Source organism: Elgaria multicarinata, chromosome 4, assembly GCF_023053635.1.
Source record: "Elgaria multicarinata webbii isolate HBS135686 ecotype San Diego chromosome 4, rElgMul1.1.pri, whole genome shotgun sequence".
Lineage (NCBI taxonomy): Eukaryota > Metazoa > Chordata > Lepidosauria > Squamata > Anguidae > Elgaria > Elgaria multicarinata.
The window spans coordinates 63,164,546-63,181,843 of NC_086174.1; the positions used below are offsets into that span (position 1 = coordinate 63,164,546).

The 17,298-nt window shown below is 40.2% G+C and overlaps 1 protein-coding gene across 1 annotated transcript in view; it reads right to left on the reverse strand.

The window, feature by feature from the left end:
* SMOC2 (SPARC related modular calcium binding 2) overlaps positions 1-17,298 on the reverse strand; it is a 165,252-nt gene that overhangs the window by 59,363 nt on the left and 88,591 nt on the right. Inside the window, exons 5-7 of the mRNA XM_063125418.1 lie at positions 14,749-14,796; positions 9,445-9,495; positions 8,037-8,111 (exon numbers count right to left, since the gene is read on the reverse strand). Coding sequence (XP_062981488.1) covers positions 8,037-8,111; positions 9,445-9,495; positions 14,749-14,796 — 174 coding nt within the window. The remainder of the gene's footprint in view (positions 1-8,036; positions 8,112-9,444; positions 9,496-14,748; positions 14,797-17,298) is intronic.

The window sequence follows — 17,298 nt, forward strand, 5'->3', positions numbered from 1 at the left end:
TGCTTGAGCATTTTTATAGATGTCAGTGTGAAAGAGTTATTGCACACTTTAAACAGCAGTTTGCGTGGCTTGCCAGGGAATCACAACCAATCCTGATTCCCTGACAAGAGTATCTGAATGATACATATAATTGCAAACACCTAATTGCTGCATTCATATGTAACATTTTAGTTAAAAAACCCAGAAACTTTACAAATTGACATTTACAAACTTTACAAATTGATACTTTAATATTTAAAATATTTATATACTGCTCTTCATTATGAAATCAAGTCACTACTGCATGTACTTCGCTCACATACTTGGGCCTCAAAAGCTGAAACTGATCCCATAGATTTAAATCTGACAGTGCATTGGGCATGTCAACTGGATCTGCAACAATGGTGGCATCAAAGCAGTTCTTCCTCTACAAGAATCCTTTTCTCATAGATTTGCCTGTCGTGGACCCCTCTGCTGCTGACACAAAATTGTTGTGGGGCTAAGCTTGCTCATGGTGGAAAAGCTGTCTTTGGGACAACTTGTCTGCCATTTCCAATCTTTTTCTTCTTATTTTTATATGAAGAAACTCGCAATAAGCTTCCAAGGAATTACAGGGTCCCTCAAAGTTTGAAATCCACTGTTGTAGAGTAAAAATAAAATTATTATATTGCATTACAGTGCAAATCCTTTCTGTCAATATTTATGTCGTTCAAAAGTAGTAATGTGATTGGTAGCAGCAGACACCTTCTCTCTTCAGAGAGCTTTCCGTTTTGTTGCAGTTAAGTGTGGGAAAGTTTAGATTAGCTACTATATTACTACCTGCTAGCAATCCTTGGGGACCACAGACCAGATAGCACAATGGGGTCCCCACATCCCACGTTCATACCCATCCTATCTGCCATATGACTGCTTTGCAATAGGTTTCAGGAAAGTGTAAGAAAAACCAGAATGTATCAGCCTCACGAACTCTGTACAGTCCCCTTTAAGACTCCAGGGTGGTTGCTTTATTAAACTATTTATTTTAAGGCAATAAACAAAGGGATGTATGATTACTTTAATGGGCATCATCCATCGCAGTTACTTTCAAATAAACAAGACTGAGTTATTCAACAAGTGCATATTGGCACCACTCTTTTCTGCTTTGCTGCTTCCCTACCGCATAGATCGGGCACGCAGATGTTTTTGCATCTTCTACATGTTCACACAGCTAGCTTATTCACAGCACAGTATCCTATCCATATGTAGTTGGAAGGAAGTCCTGTTTAGTTGAATTGGACTTTCTTCCATATATATGAGTGCAGCCTAAAGAGAGATAACAGTATCAAGCTTTACTAGTAGCAGCCTATAAGTTAGGACTATTTTACTGAAGGAAACAAAGTAAGTTTGATGGAGGTTCAGACTGCTCTTTCAAATGTGAGATCACATTAACTTTCAGTAAGATAGCTACATTTATTTGGGTAGGATTACATCTTTTAATCATTTGCGATTAATGGGCTACATCCAATGTTACACAAGAAGACGTCTGATCATGCAATGAGACTTGCACTTCCCTTCTCCCCCACCCCAAATCTGCTCCGGAGGATCCCCCAATCTTTTAGATAAGATTTTTGAAATATGTGTGTGTGTAGGGGTGGTGGTGGTTATCCATTCTGCTAGCAGATGCCATTCCACTGGTATATGGGTACTCTTGGATGCAACCTGATGTACTATATTTCTATTAAAATGTAAACCTTTCCTTTGACTTGCTTCAGTTCTAGGATACTTTCCTAGCTGTTCAGCCTGCTGTCTTAATAAATTGCAGAGGACCAGAGGAGCCGACTTACGAAAATTAAAAGTTACTGTGGCTTCATTCTGGAGTTGCAGGAAAGTCATATAACGTAATTAAAAATAGTTTAGTGAAGAAGATTACTATCTTTTGGCATTACATTAATGTATCTATAAAAGAAAATCATCAGCCTTGCAAAAAAGCAGGCAACCATTTCCACTGTGGGGGTTCCGTAAAATAGTGGAACATCCTGAACACAAACGGTATCTCTTGGATGTTAAACAGAACATTTTAAAGAAATGTTTTAGGGTGGGAGGGTCTTTATCCCTGGTGGGAGGCAGAGGCTAGAGATGCCAGAAGCCAGAGCTTATAAGTATTTTGAACAAATATGTAAAATGAAAAGATAAATGAAAACGCTCGTAAAATGGGATTTTTGAAGATAGGGCAAATGCCACAATATGTATATTCCAGTAGACTGCAACGTAAGAAACAATTTAATGTACAAGTGCTTCAGGGAGGTCTGGAAAGACTTATCTGCTTAGAAAAGGCAAGTACAGGAGACACTAAGTACACAGAATTTATTTTACTGACTTACGGTTTAATAGAACAAAACAAATGAGAACACTTAAAAACAGTTGCCTAGCTGGACAAGATAGTCAAGATACCCCTTTTATTCACACAAAAGGCTAAGTGAAAGTAGACTTATAATCCTATATATGTGTACTCAGATGTAAATCCCACTGAGTTCAATGGGACTTACTTCCAGGTAATATAGGATTACAGACTCAGGCTGCAATGTTATTTACCCTTACCTGGGGGTATGTTCCAGGCAATGCAATGAGACGTCTGAGTAAAAATACATAGGAGTGCCCTGTAAATTGTTGTTTATCAGAAGTGGCCAGCAGGGATGTTTGACATGCTGCTAAACATTTCCTCATGTCCTATATGTGACAATAGAGTTCATTTGTTTTTGAGGGCAAAGGCAAAGGGCTGCAATTTGGAAAATAGGGTCACCTCCAGATCCTTATCCTATATAGGGCACATTCACACCTTTAACCTGGATAGGCCAAGAGATGAGACTACAAGAGAAAATCCCCTGGAGAGTGAAGACACCTGTCTCCCTCTTCCACACTCTGGGACAATAGCAAAGCTATTGGTTCCTGGGTTGGCAGAGCCTTTGGGTTGCCAAATTGTAGGGTTACGGCTGTGGGGTGGGGGGGAAGGAAAGAGGAATTCTCAGGGGCCAATGCATTTTGACAAAGGTCTTCAAGAGTACTGTAAGACAAAGTTGTCGGCACAGCAAAACCACTGCGCTTTCTGCAAGCTGCACTTTAAAGTCAATACTCACAGTGCCCTTGAAAAAATCCTTTGTCAAACACCCATTGGATCTAATACAGCCTTCCCCAACCTGGTGCCCTCCAGATATGTGTTAGACTTCAACTCCCATCAGTCCTAGTTAGCATGGCCACTGGTCACTTAGGCTGGGGCTTGAAGTCCAAAACATCTGGAAGGCACTGGATTGGGGAAGGATGTTCTAATAAATGTCTTCCCCATGTATCTGAGAGTCCCTCTCTTCTTTTTCTTGCATTGATGCTCTCTCTCCATTTCTACAAGATTATTGGTGGCTCTGATATCTCCTCAGCTGTCCTGCTCCCTAGCCCACTCAATGTCATCCTCCTTTCCACGGAGGAAGTGCTAGCACAAAACTACAACAGCAACAGTTAGGTAAGCAATAGGGTTGAAAACAGGAACTGGCCCTTTCCAGCCTGATCCTAGAAGCTGCTCTGCTTGTACAGCAGTTTAAAGAGTTGGACTATTTGGCTGGATTTTACAGTCCACAAAGTGCTACACCAGGGTAGATAGATTGGTTGTTATTTTGTTTGCACTGTGGTCTCTCATATTTTTACACGTGAGACTCTGGAATAACTAAAGTTGGTTCCAAGCACAATAATTCCTTTCCCTGAGCCCTAACTGGTCTCCAGTGTAATAAAAATGAAATAAATACCACTTAACATGAAGACTTCCTAGGCGTTGCTTCGTTCCGTTGTACTCTCTTAAGAATGTTGTGTTCTCTCACATATCAAACTGAGAAATAACAACCTAAATTTCGAATGCACCAGTTAATTGGTGTCCAAGTAGTCCTTGCATTCTCTTTCTGATTGTGGGGAGAGAGAAACAAAGAGAACAGCACTGGAGGGTATTCCGGAATGGAGGAGTACTCCACCCGAAATGTGCTTTCTCAAATGATGCATTAAGGCAACAAAAACGCTATGCGGAAAAAAGAAACACATTTTACGTATTTATTAGTGCTGTGCTGAAAATTTTGATCATTCCATTTTCGCCATTTCATGGGGGGTGAGGGGAAAAACAAATACTCAGATGAAAGAGGCTGGAAGAGGTGAGAATTGCAGATAATTTTCTCCTTGGGGAGGGAGACAGGGTTTCCACTTACCTTTTTAAATGTAACCAGTTGTTGAGGGGTCTTCTTTCTTTCTTTCTTTCTTTCTTTCTTTCTTTCTTTCTTTCTTTCTTTCTTTCTATTTATTTTATTTTTAAAAACATCCCTGGCATTTTCAGGAGCACAGGAATTCTTCCTGAATGCTTATTGGAGAGGGAGAGGTCACGTGGTTTCCAATAGGTATTAACTAAGAACTGCTGGGCTCTTCCAAATGCTGGGGAAAGGGGATGTGTGTGGTTTTTTTTTTTAAAAAAACAAAACACTAAAAAATAGGAAGTCACCTCAGAAACTGGCAACATTTTAAAAGAAAAGGTATGTGGAAACCCTGTCCCCCTCCCTAAAGAGAAAATTTTCCAAAGTTTCCCCCCTCCCTGCTAAAGAGGCAGAAAAAAACAGTGCCTATTTTGCAGGGAGAGAGAAAGTTCCCAAAAATAGGGGGCAAGATTCGGCCCAGCACTAGTATTTATCATTATTTGCAGCAGAGGCCAGTGAGGTAGCGTGTCAGTCATCACTAGTGGTGTAGTAGAGCCAGGGCTCATAGGGACACAGCACCTCAATTCATTATGTGCAGGAGCACTGATGTCACCTTCCACCCATCTCAGAATTCCCTGCACCCTCTGAGCTTAACTGAAATCCTCATGGTAGCTGGTGGCAAATGATCCCCCCCACAACAATAATGCATTGTTTCCTGTTGCAATGCAGGGTTCCCCACCCTCACCCCTGTGGCTTGATCTTGAACGGGCAATTAAGATTTACTTGCTTTACAAAAGTCCTGGTCTTTGTGGAGATAAAACTGCTAGAATTGATTTGTTGACATAGAGTCAACATAGCTGTCTGAATTTTCAGATTCTCCTTGGCAGCATGGCTATGGGGACTGTCATGATAAGCACTTGCACTTCAAGATGGCAGAGTTATTCTTCTACCCTTTTACAACCATTACACTACCTCAGCAGGTTTTTAAGTGATGCTGTTGTTCTCCAGAGCCAGGTCCAAATGCAGTCTTCAAGGGATCATAAAAGCTGACACCAAACAAATTCTCCCCAGATAACAATCCAACCCAGAGGAAAAAATCTTGGCTTCATCCCCAATCCCTCCTGAAATGTGTGAATCAGCAGTGAGAGCACCAGAAGTGATACTCTGAAAAGAGAGAAGTGGAAGGATTTCCCCTTCCCACTCTACTTCTCCATCATCCTGACATGCTGGATAGTGGCATGGCAGGGAGTGAAGCCCAGGGAACTATGGGAGAGAGCAGCTCTTAGGAGAACTACATTTCCCAAGATCCCCTGTGCTTTATATGTACTTACTGCATACACCATAGAAATGAAGTGGGAGGAAAGAGACAATCCTCCCTTCTCTCCTCTCCTCATGAACTTGCACATGCTGCTTTCACCTTACTTTATATGTAAGGCAAGGGGGGATTGTGTGGTGGTGGTGGTGAGGGCTTCTCAGGAATATTTTTCCAAGCCCTTAGATTGAGTCCAAAAAATTATCCACAATTTTCTGCATGTTTTTCCAAGAAAACAGGGATTAGTGCTGAATTAATCCTGGGAAATTTAGGAAAGCTCACCCACCTTTACTTATTATTTATTCTCACTGCACTATTTGGATGCTTCTGGAATTTGGGGTGGGCAATGCAGAGACGGGGCAGGAAACCCAATGGAGAACTTGCCAGTCGCCCATTGACACCGTACAGTGTGTGTTTATAGCCATTCCTTTTAATTATTGCCTAGTAGAAATGTAGCCAACCAACTATTGTGAATAGGGTCAAGCAACATTATTCCCAATAATACATTAAGGTCATGAGTAGTTTGGCACTCAGAGCTGCAGGAAGTAAGTGCTGTTTTAATTATTATTTTAAAATTGGCGCTACTATTATTACAACTATTTAAAATTCATGTATTCATTTATTACAGTAATCTATACCCCACTTTCTAAAGAAATTGTACTCAAAGCATAGTCATGCTAAAGTCTGCAAGGAACTTTAAATGGCCCATAATGTACCCAGAATGATCCCAGTCTACATTAGAAAGATGAGACCCCCATTAGAGCAGTATAATTGAATACTGGGAATGAAGTAATGAGTGAAAGTCAGATTACAAAAGCAGACTAGTATAGATAAGGTGGCCTGAGGATGACCCAAGAAAGGTTTTGCAACCCATGTAGGTCTTAAAGGTGATGGAAGTCATTTAAGAGAGATGGAAAGACCTTTCCAGAACATCATGGCAGTATAGCTGGGTGAGGGTTGGGGACATAAAAGAAGAGTGAGTGTGGATGGATGGATGGATGGATGGATTTTATGACATTTGTGCACTGCCCCATAACATACAGTTCTCTGGGAGGCATATAATAAACAGTCCACACAGGTGTTCATGTTGTAAGCATGCATGAAAGGGGGCAGGGCTAGTTGGGGTGCCCAGTGTTGGGTTGCAGCTAGTTAGTGCAGTCCCATTAATAACTTGAAACAAGCAACACTTCTAAAGGGGGCTTAGGGCTTCACTTAATAATCTCTAACTTACCTTATTTCCCTTGAAAGGAGCACATTCACCACAGCCAAACAGATTGCCGAAACAAATATTCAGCTCGCTGAACATTTGCATTGCTTGTCTGCTGTTCAGTGCCCCTTTGCTTCGCTGGACACTGCTTATCCTCAGTGCCAGTTTTCTTCTTGCTATTATTTGCCCTCGTGCCCAGTGGCCCACACTGCCATTTGATCCAGTTGATTGTCGCAATCCATGTGATTTAGGTTATAATGTTTCATCACAATCAATAAAATCATATTGGGCTGCCACAGCCAATAGGATCCAAAGAGAGCTCTTGAGAAATCAGTTTGAGGACGGTGAGGATAAATGGGACTGAGTGCAGACTTCTACTGTTACTTTCTACTGTTAGTTTTACCCTACCCTGTGCCTGCTTACCCTACCCTGTACCTGTTTGCGTTTTCTTCCCCTCCTTATTGTTTTACTATGATTTTATTAGATTGTAAGCCTATGCGGCAGGGTCTTGCTATTTACTGTTTTACTCTGTACAGCACCATGTACACTGATGGTGCTATAATAATAATAATAATAATAATAATAATAATAATAATAATAATAATAATAGAAAAACAGTACCGATAGAACACAAATGCTTTTGCAACAGTTCCTGAAAATCCATTTTGAAGATAGGGTCAAGCACCTTGGATGGCTCCTTTAGACTTCTGTCTGGTTATAACTAAAACCCAGAATGGAACCTCCACCCCACCACTGGCCTGTGCTTTGCCAATTCAAGCATTATGAGCAGACAATCCTGCATCCTGAACCTACACATGCTTACTGAAAAATCTTACCATGTTTACTGGGACTTGGTCCCAACCTGGTATGCTGATGTTTGTAGCCTTAAGAGAAAACATTAGCGACACAGGCAGATGGTTAAAAGCATTTGAAAAGTAGATTATGGGAACATCAGTTCGGAGGTAATGACCAAAACCTTGAGAACAAATGTTAGTGACAAGGCAGGAGAAAACGCAAAGGGCCATGGAGCAAGCCCTGTAGTAACCTATACGCAGGAAGAACCTATCAATGCTTATCACGAAGTATTAAAGAAGAAACCTAGAAAAAAATACATCCTAGAGGGGTTTACTTTCATTAGACAAAGTCAAGCTGAAGACATAGTCTGTTGCCAAAGAGATTCAAATATTATGTAAAAGCATGGTATTCTGTCATGTTTTTAGGTTACTATTATAGGAGCGGAACTGATAGCTAATATCTAAGTATTAAACTGTTTTTTAGCTACAATTTTGCTATTTAACTTTATTAACAAATACTTCCAAGTAATTATGCTCCATCATCTTACCAGAATTTTTGTTGGTCTTGTTCTGTCTGCTTTTTACTTGCTCAGTCCATAATGTGGGGTAACGAGAAGCTATATCTAGAAAATGAAGTGCAAGGTGAGACCATTACAATGGAAAATGTACTTGATGACAGACTAGATTTATGGCAAGCTATTATTATGTCACTTAATAAACATGGCAAGGCTGATTTCTTATTGGGGAACGTGTTTAGAAAAGGAGGCACAGCAATATTTAAGACCAGATACAGTGCATGTATCAAATCGAAATCATGTCTACATTAAATGGCCCTATATCACACTAATGGCAAATTATGGGCTTGAAATCCACGCCCAAATTTCCTGGCACAGTTTTTAGGAATGCACTGATTATATAGTGTAGTGTAAATAATTCAGTAAATCTCTTGCTGAAGCAGTTTCTTCTGTTGGCTCAGTTTGCACCAGAAGAGTCTCATTATGGATTCCAAAAGTATTAGTGGTTCCAAAAGACTAAATCAGGGCCCACAAGTTAGACATGACTGGATCACCAGGCTGCAAACTGTGCAAGTCAGCAACACTGGCAATATTGCAAAAGATACTCATAAAGTTTCCAGGTTATGAGTGAGGCTGACTAAAGCACTATCCTATGCAGGTTTATTCAGGAGTAAGTCCCATTGTGTTCAATACAGCTTACGTCTAGGTACCAATGCTTAGGTCTGCAGCCTTAGACAAAGACCAAACTCTATTGATTTTAAATAGGGAACCCCAGTAATGGGCCTTATCTATCTGTCTACCCACCTTAATATATTTATATCCCATCTTTATGATGGCTCACAATATCCTTAAGATGGTTCACAATATCATTTTAAAAACCCCAATAAAATTAAATTAGAGCAAACAAAACACTCAGTTGTTGAACAAAATTACCCCAACTCAAGATCTTCTTTAAGAAAACAAGTTTTAGAAATGCATTGGAACACTAAAAACGAATCAGCCAACTGGGCCTCTCTAGGGTAGGAGCCCAATCACAATCAAAGAAGTTCTGTCTTGTGGCCCCACCTGCTGTAATTCAGGTGGTGCTAGAATAAACTAAAACCACCTTCCCCAACTGAGTGCTACCTGGATACTTTGGACTATCCTGACCATTGGACATGTCCCCATTGGCTGATGGGAGTTGGTCCAAAGCATCTTAGGGGCACCAGATTGGGATTAGCTTGAACTGTAGTAATATGGTTCAAATATCACACATCAGATAATTGTCTAGGGCTGCGGCATTTCAGACCACACATATTTGGTGTAGAGGCATTACTTGACACTAGGGATGTCAAAGAAATCCAGATTTTTTTTTATCATGTTCTGATATGGACAAATAACCTATAATAGCATCCATCTGCTCTTTTCACGGCCTTCCCATCCCATTTCAAGAAATGCTCACCTTCTTCATCCCCTTGGGGCTGAGTCTCCAGTGCAGGAGCAGAGGCATCATCTGAATTCAGAATGGAAAAGATTTGCAAGGAGACTACAATTATGAGAGTAAGCTAAATAAGTGCACATATATGATTTGAACATAGCCCTGGCTGGTCAATAAATAAGCAGATCATATCCTGGTTACCATATGCAAAACAACAATATTACACATTTGAGCGATATTTTGACACTCTGGCCAGCATATGCATTAAATCGGAAAGTATTTGCATTTTTCATGTGCAAGAAAAATCCAGTGCACTGATTCTGACAAAACTTTGCTTGCTAAATGACAGAGAACTGGACACTTGCATGGGAAAGAGGGAGACAAGTTATATATGCATTCACCGGCCAAGTGGATCAATGAAATCCATGGTCCAATGGGCCCAGTCATGTCACCCATGGCATATTGCTCTTCTCTTTCTTTTATCTGTACATGCTACACTGTATGCATGGAAATTGGTGGTCTGAATTGAGCACAAACTGCATTCTTGAAAATTGCAAGCATCTTTTTTTGCATTTCATTTTATTTACTGCATTTTATTTACTGCATTTACTGCATTATTTACTGCATTTATATAGCTGGCTAATTATACATGTTCTCTGGGCAGCTCAAAAAACAAAGGCAGCAATAAAATACAATATAGCTGCAACAGAAAAAGTTAAAAACTAGAACAGAATTAATACAGAGATTTTAAATCTGATAAGATTGGACTACTAGTCATATGCTATTTAAAAGACCTGGGTAAACAAAGAAATCCACCTGGTGCCAGAAATACTACGAAGATAGCACCAGTTTAACTTCTCTAGGAAGGCTGTTCCACAGCTAGGGTGCCACAACTGAAAAGGCCCTCCCTCTGGTGGTTACCTGCCCCACATAATTTGATGAAGGCACTCCAAGTAAAGTCTCTGAAGAAGATTTGGCTATAGGGTGGTATACGAATGCAATACATAAATAAAATAAAGATCTTAAGGTTCAAGTATGTCTGCATGGGAGGGGTATCTCATTTCAGTTTGTGGCCATAATGAACAATTCAGACAATCCATTATCCCTGTGCACAGTGCAATAGAGGCTGAAAGAAATGGTCTGCATACAACAGGGAACTTAGATTTACAAAAACCTGAAATAAAAATGTGGTCTCTACATGTAGGGACAGCAAAATGTAGTGAATACTCTGGCTGTTTAAGCCAACATGTTTTCTGCTTTTTTTGCTGAGAATATGCCTAACAGTCAGTCTTCCTAATGAGAAGATATAGTAAAAATAGAAGGAGATCAAGTGCTCTAAGGCTGCAACCCTGTACCCACTTACCTGGGAGTAAATCACATTGAACTCAATGGGACTTACTTCTAAGTAGGCATGTATAGGTTTGAATTGTAAATGTGCTCATTCAATTAAGACAAATAGCTTGAAAAAAGTAACAAATTATTTTCAAAATCAAAAACGCTTTGGTAAATAATATTTTTTAGCATTTACATCTGAAAAAATGGTCTGCACTGTTACTGAAGCAACCAGGGTTTCAGACTGTGGACAGCATCTCATGCTACGATGTCTACTTGAGAACAGACAGTATCATACAAAAGTACAGGCATATTTTGTGGAAATTGTCATATCTCCCTTTAAAACATGTCAAAGTGGTAAATGGGAAAGAACGTGTGTGTGTGGGTTGTTGTTTTCTTCTTCATATTTTATACTGGAAAGCAACAATTTATATATTCATGTGGCATTTACAAAGCATTTGATATTCTTGTCTTTCGTTTTACTTGGCCATCTGTACACTAATACAAGAGTGTCAGAAGCTACCCTCATAACCGAAAAATAAGCAAACGGAACACAGCATCGCCTATATATCTGGCTCCGTGTTCTGAAACACTGTCTCTCAACTGGTGGATCACAACTACACGGCATGCCAAGCCAAGCTGGGTTGCATCCATAGCACCACAAACAAAAAATAAGGAAGAAATGTAGCCAAGAGACAGAAGGAGGGAGAAAGAAAAAAGAAGAAAGAATGAAATGGAGAAAAGTTAAAAAGAAAAATAACATGTAATATAAAACAAATTTTGCAAGTTTAAGGGGTGGTGGTGTCTGAGGCTATAAAGATAGAAAGGTACTGTTTAAGTTTTAAGAATGCTGTTCTACCAGATGGAGCTTTTTAGATAGAATGCTCCAAGATCAGAGCTCTCTGCCCATCAAAAGCCTTGCCAGCAACAGCTAGGGGTGGCATTTTCATTGCCCACTCCATCTTTAAAATGGTTTTCAGCTTGACGGGCCTCTCGTGCAGCTTCTCCAAACCTAGCACTTCCAGATGTTTTGGACACAATGTTTTGGATTGTTATTCCAATCAACCCCAGACAGCATGGCCAATGGTTAGGAATGTTGTTTGTTGTTCAAAACATCTGGAGGGCACAAAGTTGGGGAAAGCTGCTCTGACAGATCCGTGTCTTTCTGCTCCCCTCCCCTCCCCTTTCCTCTCCACCTACCATCACAGACCCCTTCTTTCCTCCCCAAACTTCTTCCGATATCACAGTTGTGATGTTGGAAGAGGAACTGCCATGGAGCTTTCCATGGAGGGTGTGGGGGGAAAGAGGAGGCAGATCCCCCCTGCCAAGGTTGGAGCTGTGTGTACAACCTCAGGGGAAGAAGCTTTGGCTATTGGGCAGTATTAAAATGCAATAAATAAATAAATAAATAAATAAATAAAATCTGCACCATACTATGGTCTCTGGGATTGCTCTGTAAATCTAATCACCTTTAAGAGGATTGCTCTGTAAGGCCGTTTCTACACCTGCCCTTTTTCCCGGGATTGTCCCAGAATCATCCCTGTGCATCCAAATGACACACAGAGGATTCTGGAAGCAGGCAGGGATGATCCCTCCATTTTCCTGGGATAATCCTTAGATGTAGAAAGGACCTAAGTCTAATTGGCTTCCTGTCTTAACTGTAGAACTAAGTATAACATTTTTATACAGACAATATCATTTTCACATTGATGTTCCAGTATAATCTCAGATCCTATTGAAAGGCTAATTCCTGCTGTGTAAACTGTGGCTTGCACAAGCATCGCTACAATGGTTATACTCTGTTTTTAAGTGGCATTAGCTTATTCTCTGGTGCTATCTGTTGTTAACAGTGGCCCCATTCAGAAGATGCTTTAAACTGTGGCTTTAACCATGGTGGTTAAGCCAGAAAGCCAGGCCGTGTTCAGAAGACACTTTAAGCCATGGCTTTAACCACAGTGAACAAGGCTTTTTGCCTTAATCACCGTGGTTAAAGCCATGGTTTAAGCTGTCTTCTGAATGGGGCCAATGATTAAAGGTGTAATCCTATGAGACAGAAAAATGGCCTACAACATGGCCTCAGTATGCATAGTACCGTAAGTTCCCTAAACAAAAGAACTGCACCAACGCAGCTGGCTCCATGATGGTCAAAATGCCTGTACAATGCAGAGCAGGGTGAGTCACCCCAGGGGGCTCTGCCATAATCAGCTCCCACATTCCCTTCTTCTGTACAACAATATTGCATGCGGCAACTGGGGTAGTTTGTCAATGGAAGTCAGTACCCAATAGGAACAGCAGGCTGCACAGGCAGCAATATGATATATTTAGGCCTACACCATCCCAAATGCAAATAATAGCCATGCTGTGCTTTTCAAATTTGACACTAAAGTGAAGTTTGGTTTTATTTTTTACTGAGTGTCTTTTAAAGGTCAGATTTCATAGAATGTGTATCGCGTAAGAAGCTGATCCTTGCTAAACCTTTCAACATAAAACATGCTGGTCTTACAAAACACATGTGGGCTATGGCTGGAAATTGGGATCCCAAGACACCCTTTACGTGTCATTCACGATACCAACATAGTGAAGTATTAAGCCTAATGTGGATTCTGCCATGTTCATGTAAATAAGCTCTGGCAGCTAGCTGGCCTCAGCAGCAAATGGCAAGCCGCAGGAGTTTGCTTTATAAAGTATTCACCTTCACACCTGGTTTGGTTTCATGCAGATCAGGCACAACCTGTAGCTGGAGGCAGGTGATAAAACTTAGTCAGCTGCTGCTCAGCCTCAAAATCCAGGCAGCTTTTAAAGATGGCACATAGCATGTTCACTATACAAAGTGCAAAACACACACACACACACACGAATTTATGATCTGTATTGAGTTTCTTTAGAAAGTTATGGACACCTGGAGCCTACACGTTTGCCTGGCAAATGTATGAAAGAAAGTTTGCCCTTCAAGTAATACATACACATCTCACATTACTCAGTTTAAACAGCTACTGAATCTTTGCAGTGGAGTAAAATATAAAATCATTATCATTGCTAAGGTTCCTGCAGGACCATAAATCAAGGATGGTTACATAATTTTTCGATCTGTCACATTTCCTTTACCTTGAGCACTTAATGAAAATAATAATAACCATGTTAAATAAAGCTGAATAAGCAACTCCATTTATCTTGCAGCTAATTCCATTGACTACAATGGGAGGTAAACTGGTCAAGAAAGACATATGAATGATTTTAGCTCAGGCATATAAAATGTTATAAGGATGTATCATTAATAACAACTGGCTCTGAATATGATCCATCAGTTTAACTCATTACAATAACTCATCTACAGAGAATTTAACCTCAGTTACCATGGAGATGGATGAAATAATGGCACAAATCTCCACATTTTGGTCCTTAACCAAACTGTCTTTGTAAAAAGAAAAAGAAAAAGGGGGGGGGGAGATGCAGAATGGGCCAAGATCTAAGGATAAGAATTTTTAGGGACATTTAACAACAACAACTTAATGGATACTCTATTGTTGGTTGATATTTAGAAACTGGAAATGGTCAAGGACAAATTTTAGGTCAGATTTTGCGTAAATTAGTGCAAATAAGTATATTTGCACAGTTGTGCAAGTGTATATAATAATGTGAATTAGCACTAATGCGAATTAGGGCAAGTACAACAAAATTCTGGTAAAAGAAATGCAATTCCATCAATGAGCAGATGATAGAATGAAAGACGCCTGACAATCCATGAAATACGGATGGAATGAATTTAACAAAATCTGTTAATCTCTACTCCATTCTTTTCTCGGAATGGCTTAGCCATGGAATAAGCCGTGGGTTGCTTTGTGCATCTTTTATTATTTTATTTATTACATTTCTATACCGCCCATTAGTCGACACTCTCTGGGCAATTCACAAAACAATCTGTGGAAATATATTAGGCAAAGCAAGTGCCCATGACCAATGGAGAGGACCATCCATGTTGAATTATAAGGTATTTACCTGTTTTTCCTGTACCTTCACGTTGTGGTAGCTTTTCATTTAGAGAACCTAATGGTGAAATAAAAAACAGAAAAACAAGTAAGGAAAATCAGTTTTGTGATCATGATCTAAATTGGGGGTAGAGGGAATAGGCTACATAGGCACAGTTATTTTAATATATTAAAACTGAGGGGATGAAACAGCCTTGTGATGACCATTCTACCTCAAAACAAATAGTTTTGTGCATCACCTACTATGATGTTCACACCACTTGTGGTGCTAAGCACATGATAGAGAAACTACGCAAAAGCAAAGACTTTTGTGCACAACTTGTTAGCTAAGGGCAGTGTGTACATCACATTTTCCAGCAACAATTTAACACCTGTTTCTAAATTTCCATTCCATCTCCCAAGGGCTCTGTGGCTCTGGAATTTCTTTTAGTACCCTAAATGTTGATAGCTTGACTTGGGGAGCAGTAAAAACGTCAGAGTTGCATCTGGTGCTTTTCAGCGGACAGTTTGTGGAGGATGGGAACATTTATCTTTATGTTGTCAAGGAAGCACATTTGATTTACTCCATATTTCTCAAGTTGTCCAGTGCTCTTACAATACTAGATTAATGGGAGTGGGGACTCAGGGACGCTTAACAATGCTTAGCATTACTGATTGACTATGACTGGGGTGTACACAGATGAATTTAACATTGGAAGGTTAACTTCTTCTAAAAAATAAATAATAAAAAAGCTGAAACAATTACATTAAATACAGTATAGCCTCTTATATCCAAACAGTCTTGTCTAAAAACAGTCGAAATATGCAGATCATCAGAAATTCAGGTATACAGTGTTGCTATTTCCATAGGGTTACACTGACATGAGCCCATATGATGGCACACAGTCAGATAACAAATAATACAGGATTTCAGTCAATCTGTGGAGTATTAAACAGAGTGTAAGACTTGGACCAGGGATAGATAGGTTCAGGTCTTCAGTCAGCTATGAAGCTTATAACTGGATGGGCTAATGGGCACAAACTTCAATGAATCTAGTGAGGATTTAGGAGGACCATCGTATAGGAAGTATAATTCCTCTAAAGGCAACTTTTAGGGATACCATCAAGGCTATGACAATCACAGGAAAAATGTATGCCAATATATTCTTGAAATAATGCTCTGGACCTAATAATAATTAATTTATATTACTTTATATTGCAGACTTACCCGGTCTGCAATATAAAGTGTTAACAATGACAGGTGGACATTTTAAAGCAGATTATACAAGTAATACTAGGGGGGTAAAAAATGGATCATGTCCCAAAGATATGCCGAAAACACAAAAAGTATACCATTTTGGTATACACACACATCCACCCAAGTAAATATCATGGACAACCAAATATATAATACTGTGATATTAAATTCAGTCTTATAAAAGATCCAATAGTAAACCCATCAGTCACATATGGCACAAATAGCAATTTCAGAAAAGTAATTCTATGAGCAACACTCAATGAATGACTTCAGAAGAACTTTCTTTAGAATGTGTAGTTGCTCCAACTAGTGCATTCTTTGCTTGTTCCAGGGCTAGACCTTCACTAAGCAGGATATAAAACTTTGAAGACTGTATAGGGAGTGTGTCCTGGGCCTAACTGTTGTCACTACTGTTATAAACCATTTTAAAGCAGTAGTGTAGATCTTGCCCAGTATTCAACTTGCTTGAAGTTGAGCTTTCTGAAAATCTGCCATGTTTTGAGTTAACTCCAATGGTCAAAGCTCTCTACAGTTCAAATCTGTGGACATTGGCTGGATCATGCCTACATGAGGATTCAAAGATTATCCTGTAAATGCACTGAATTTAGGGGAACATCATCATCCACATAAGTCTGTATTGGTTTTGTCTCCTGTTGTTACTAGATGTTCCAGTTACTATCTCAGGAAAAAAATCCTCAGATCTAGAAACCAATTCATAAATTGAAAGGATCACTATGGGCATGTTATCTACTAGAGAGACCAAGGCACTTTCTGTCCCAAAACCCTAAACAAAAACTGTGAAGAAATGCCTTTATATAACTGTGGTTGTTTTATAATGTTAACTTTGGCCTTTGCTAGACCTACTGGTAAGTCTGCAACAAAAGAGGGGAGATCCAGCAATGCGAATATCGCAGGATGTCACCCTTGTTTACACATCAGGCGCGGAGACCTCCGAAGGAGAGCCTTCACGCCTGCCATTTTTTTTAACTTTTAAAGGGCCGGCTGCACACGAGCGACGAAAGGTAAGTTTTTTTTAAAAAAAAAAATGATTCCCCCACTCCCCCCCTGCCCCCATGGGTGCAGCACTCCTGGGGAGCGCTGCGCCCCAAGCGCAGCTCCCCTCTGCGTGAGTAATCGCATGGAGCTGGTAAAAGCCACGGAACTGGGCCACATGCTCGCGGTCTCGGGCTCAGCCCGAGACCCCAGGGAAAAGCAGGGCCAAAGGGGTAGCCTATATCCCAAGGCCAGGGAGGGTTGATCCCTGCCTGAGCCCGGGATCCCCTGTGCATCATCTGGATGCACAGGGATGATCCCCGGTATCAC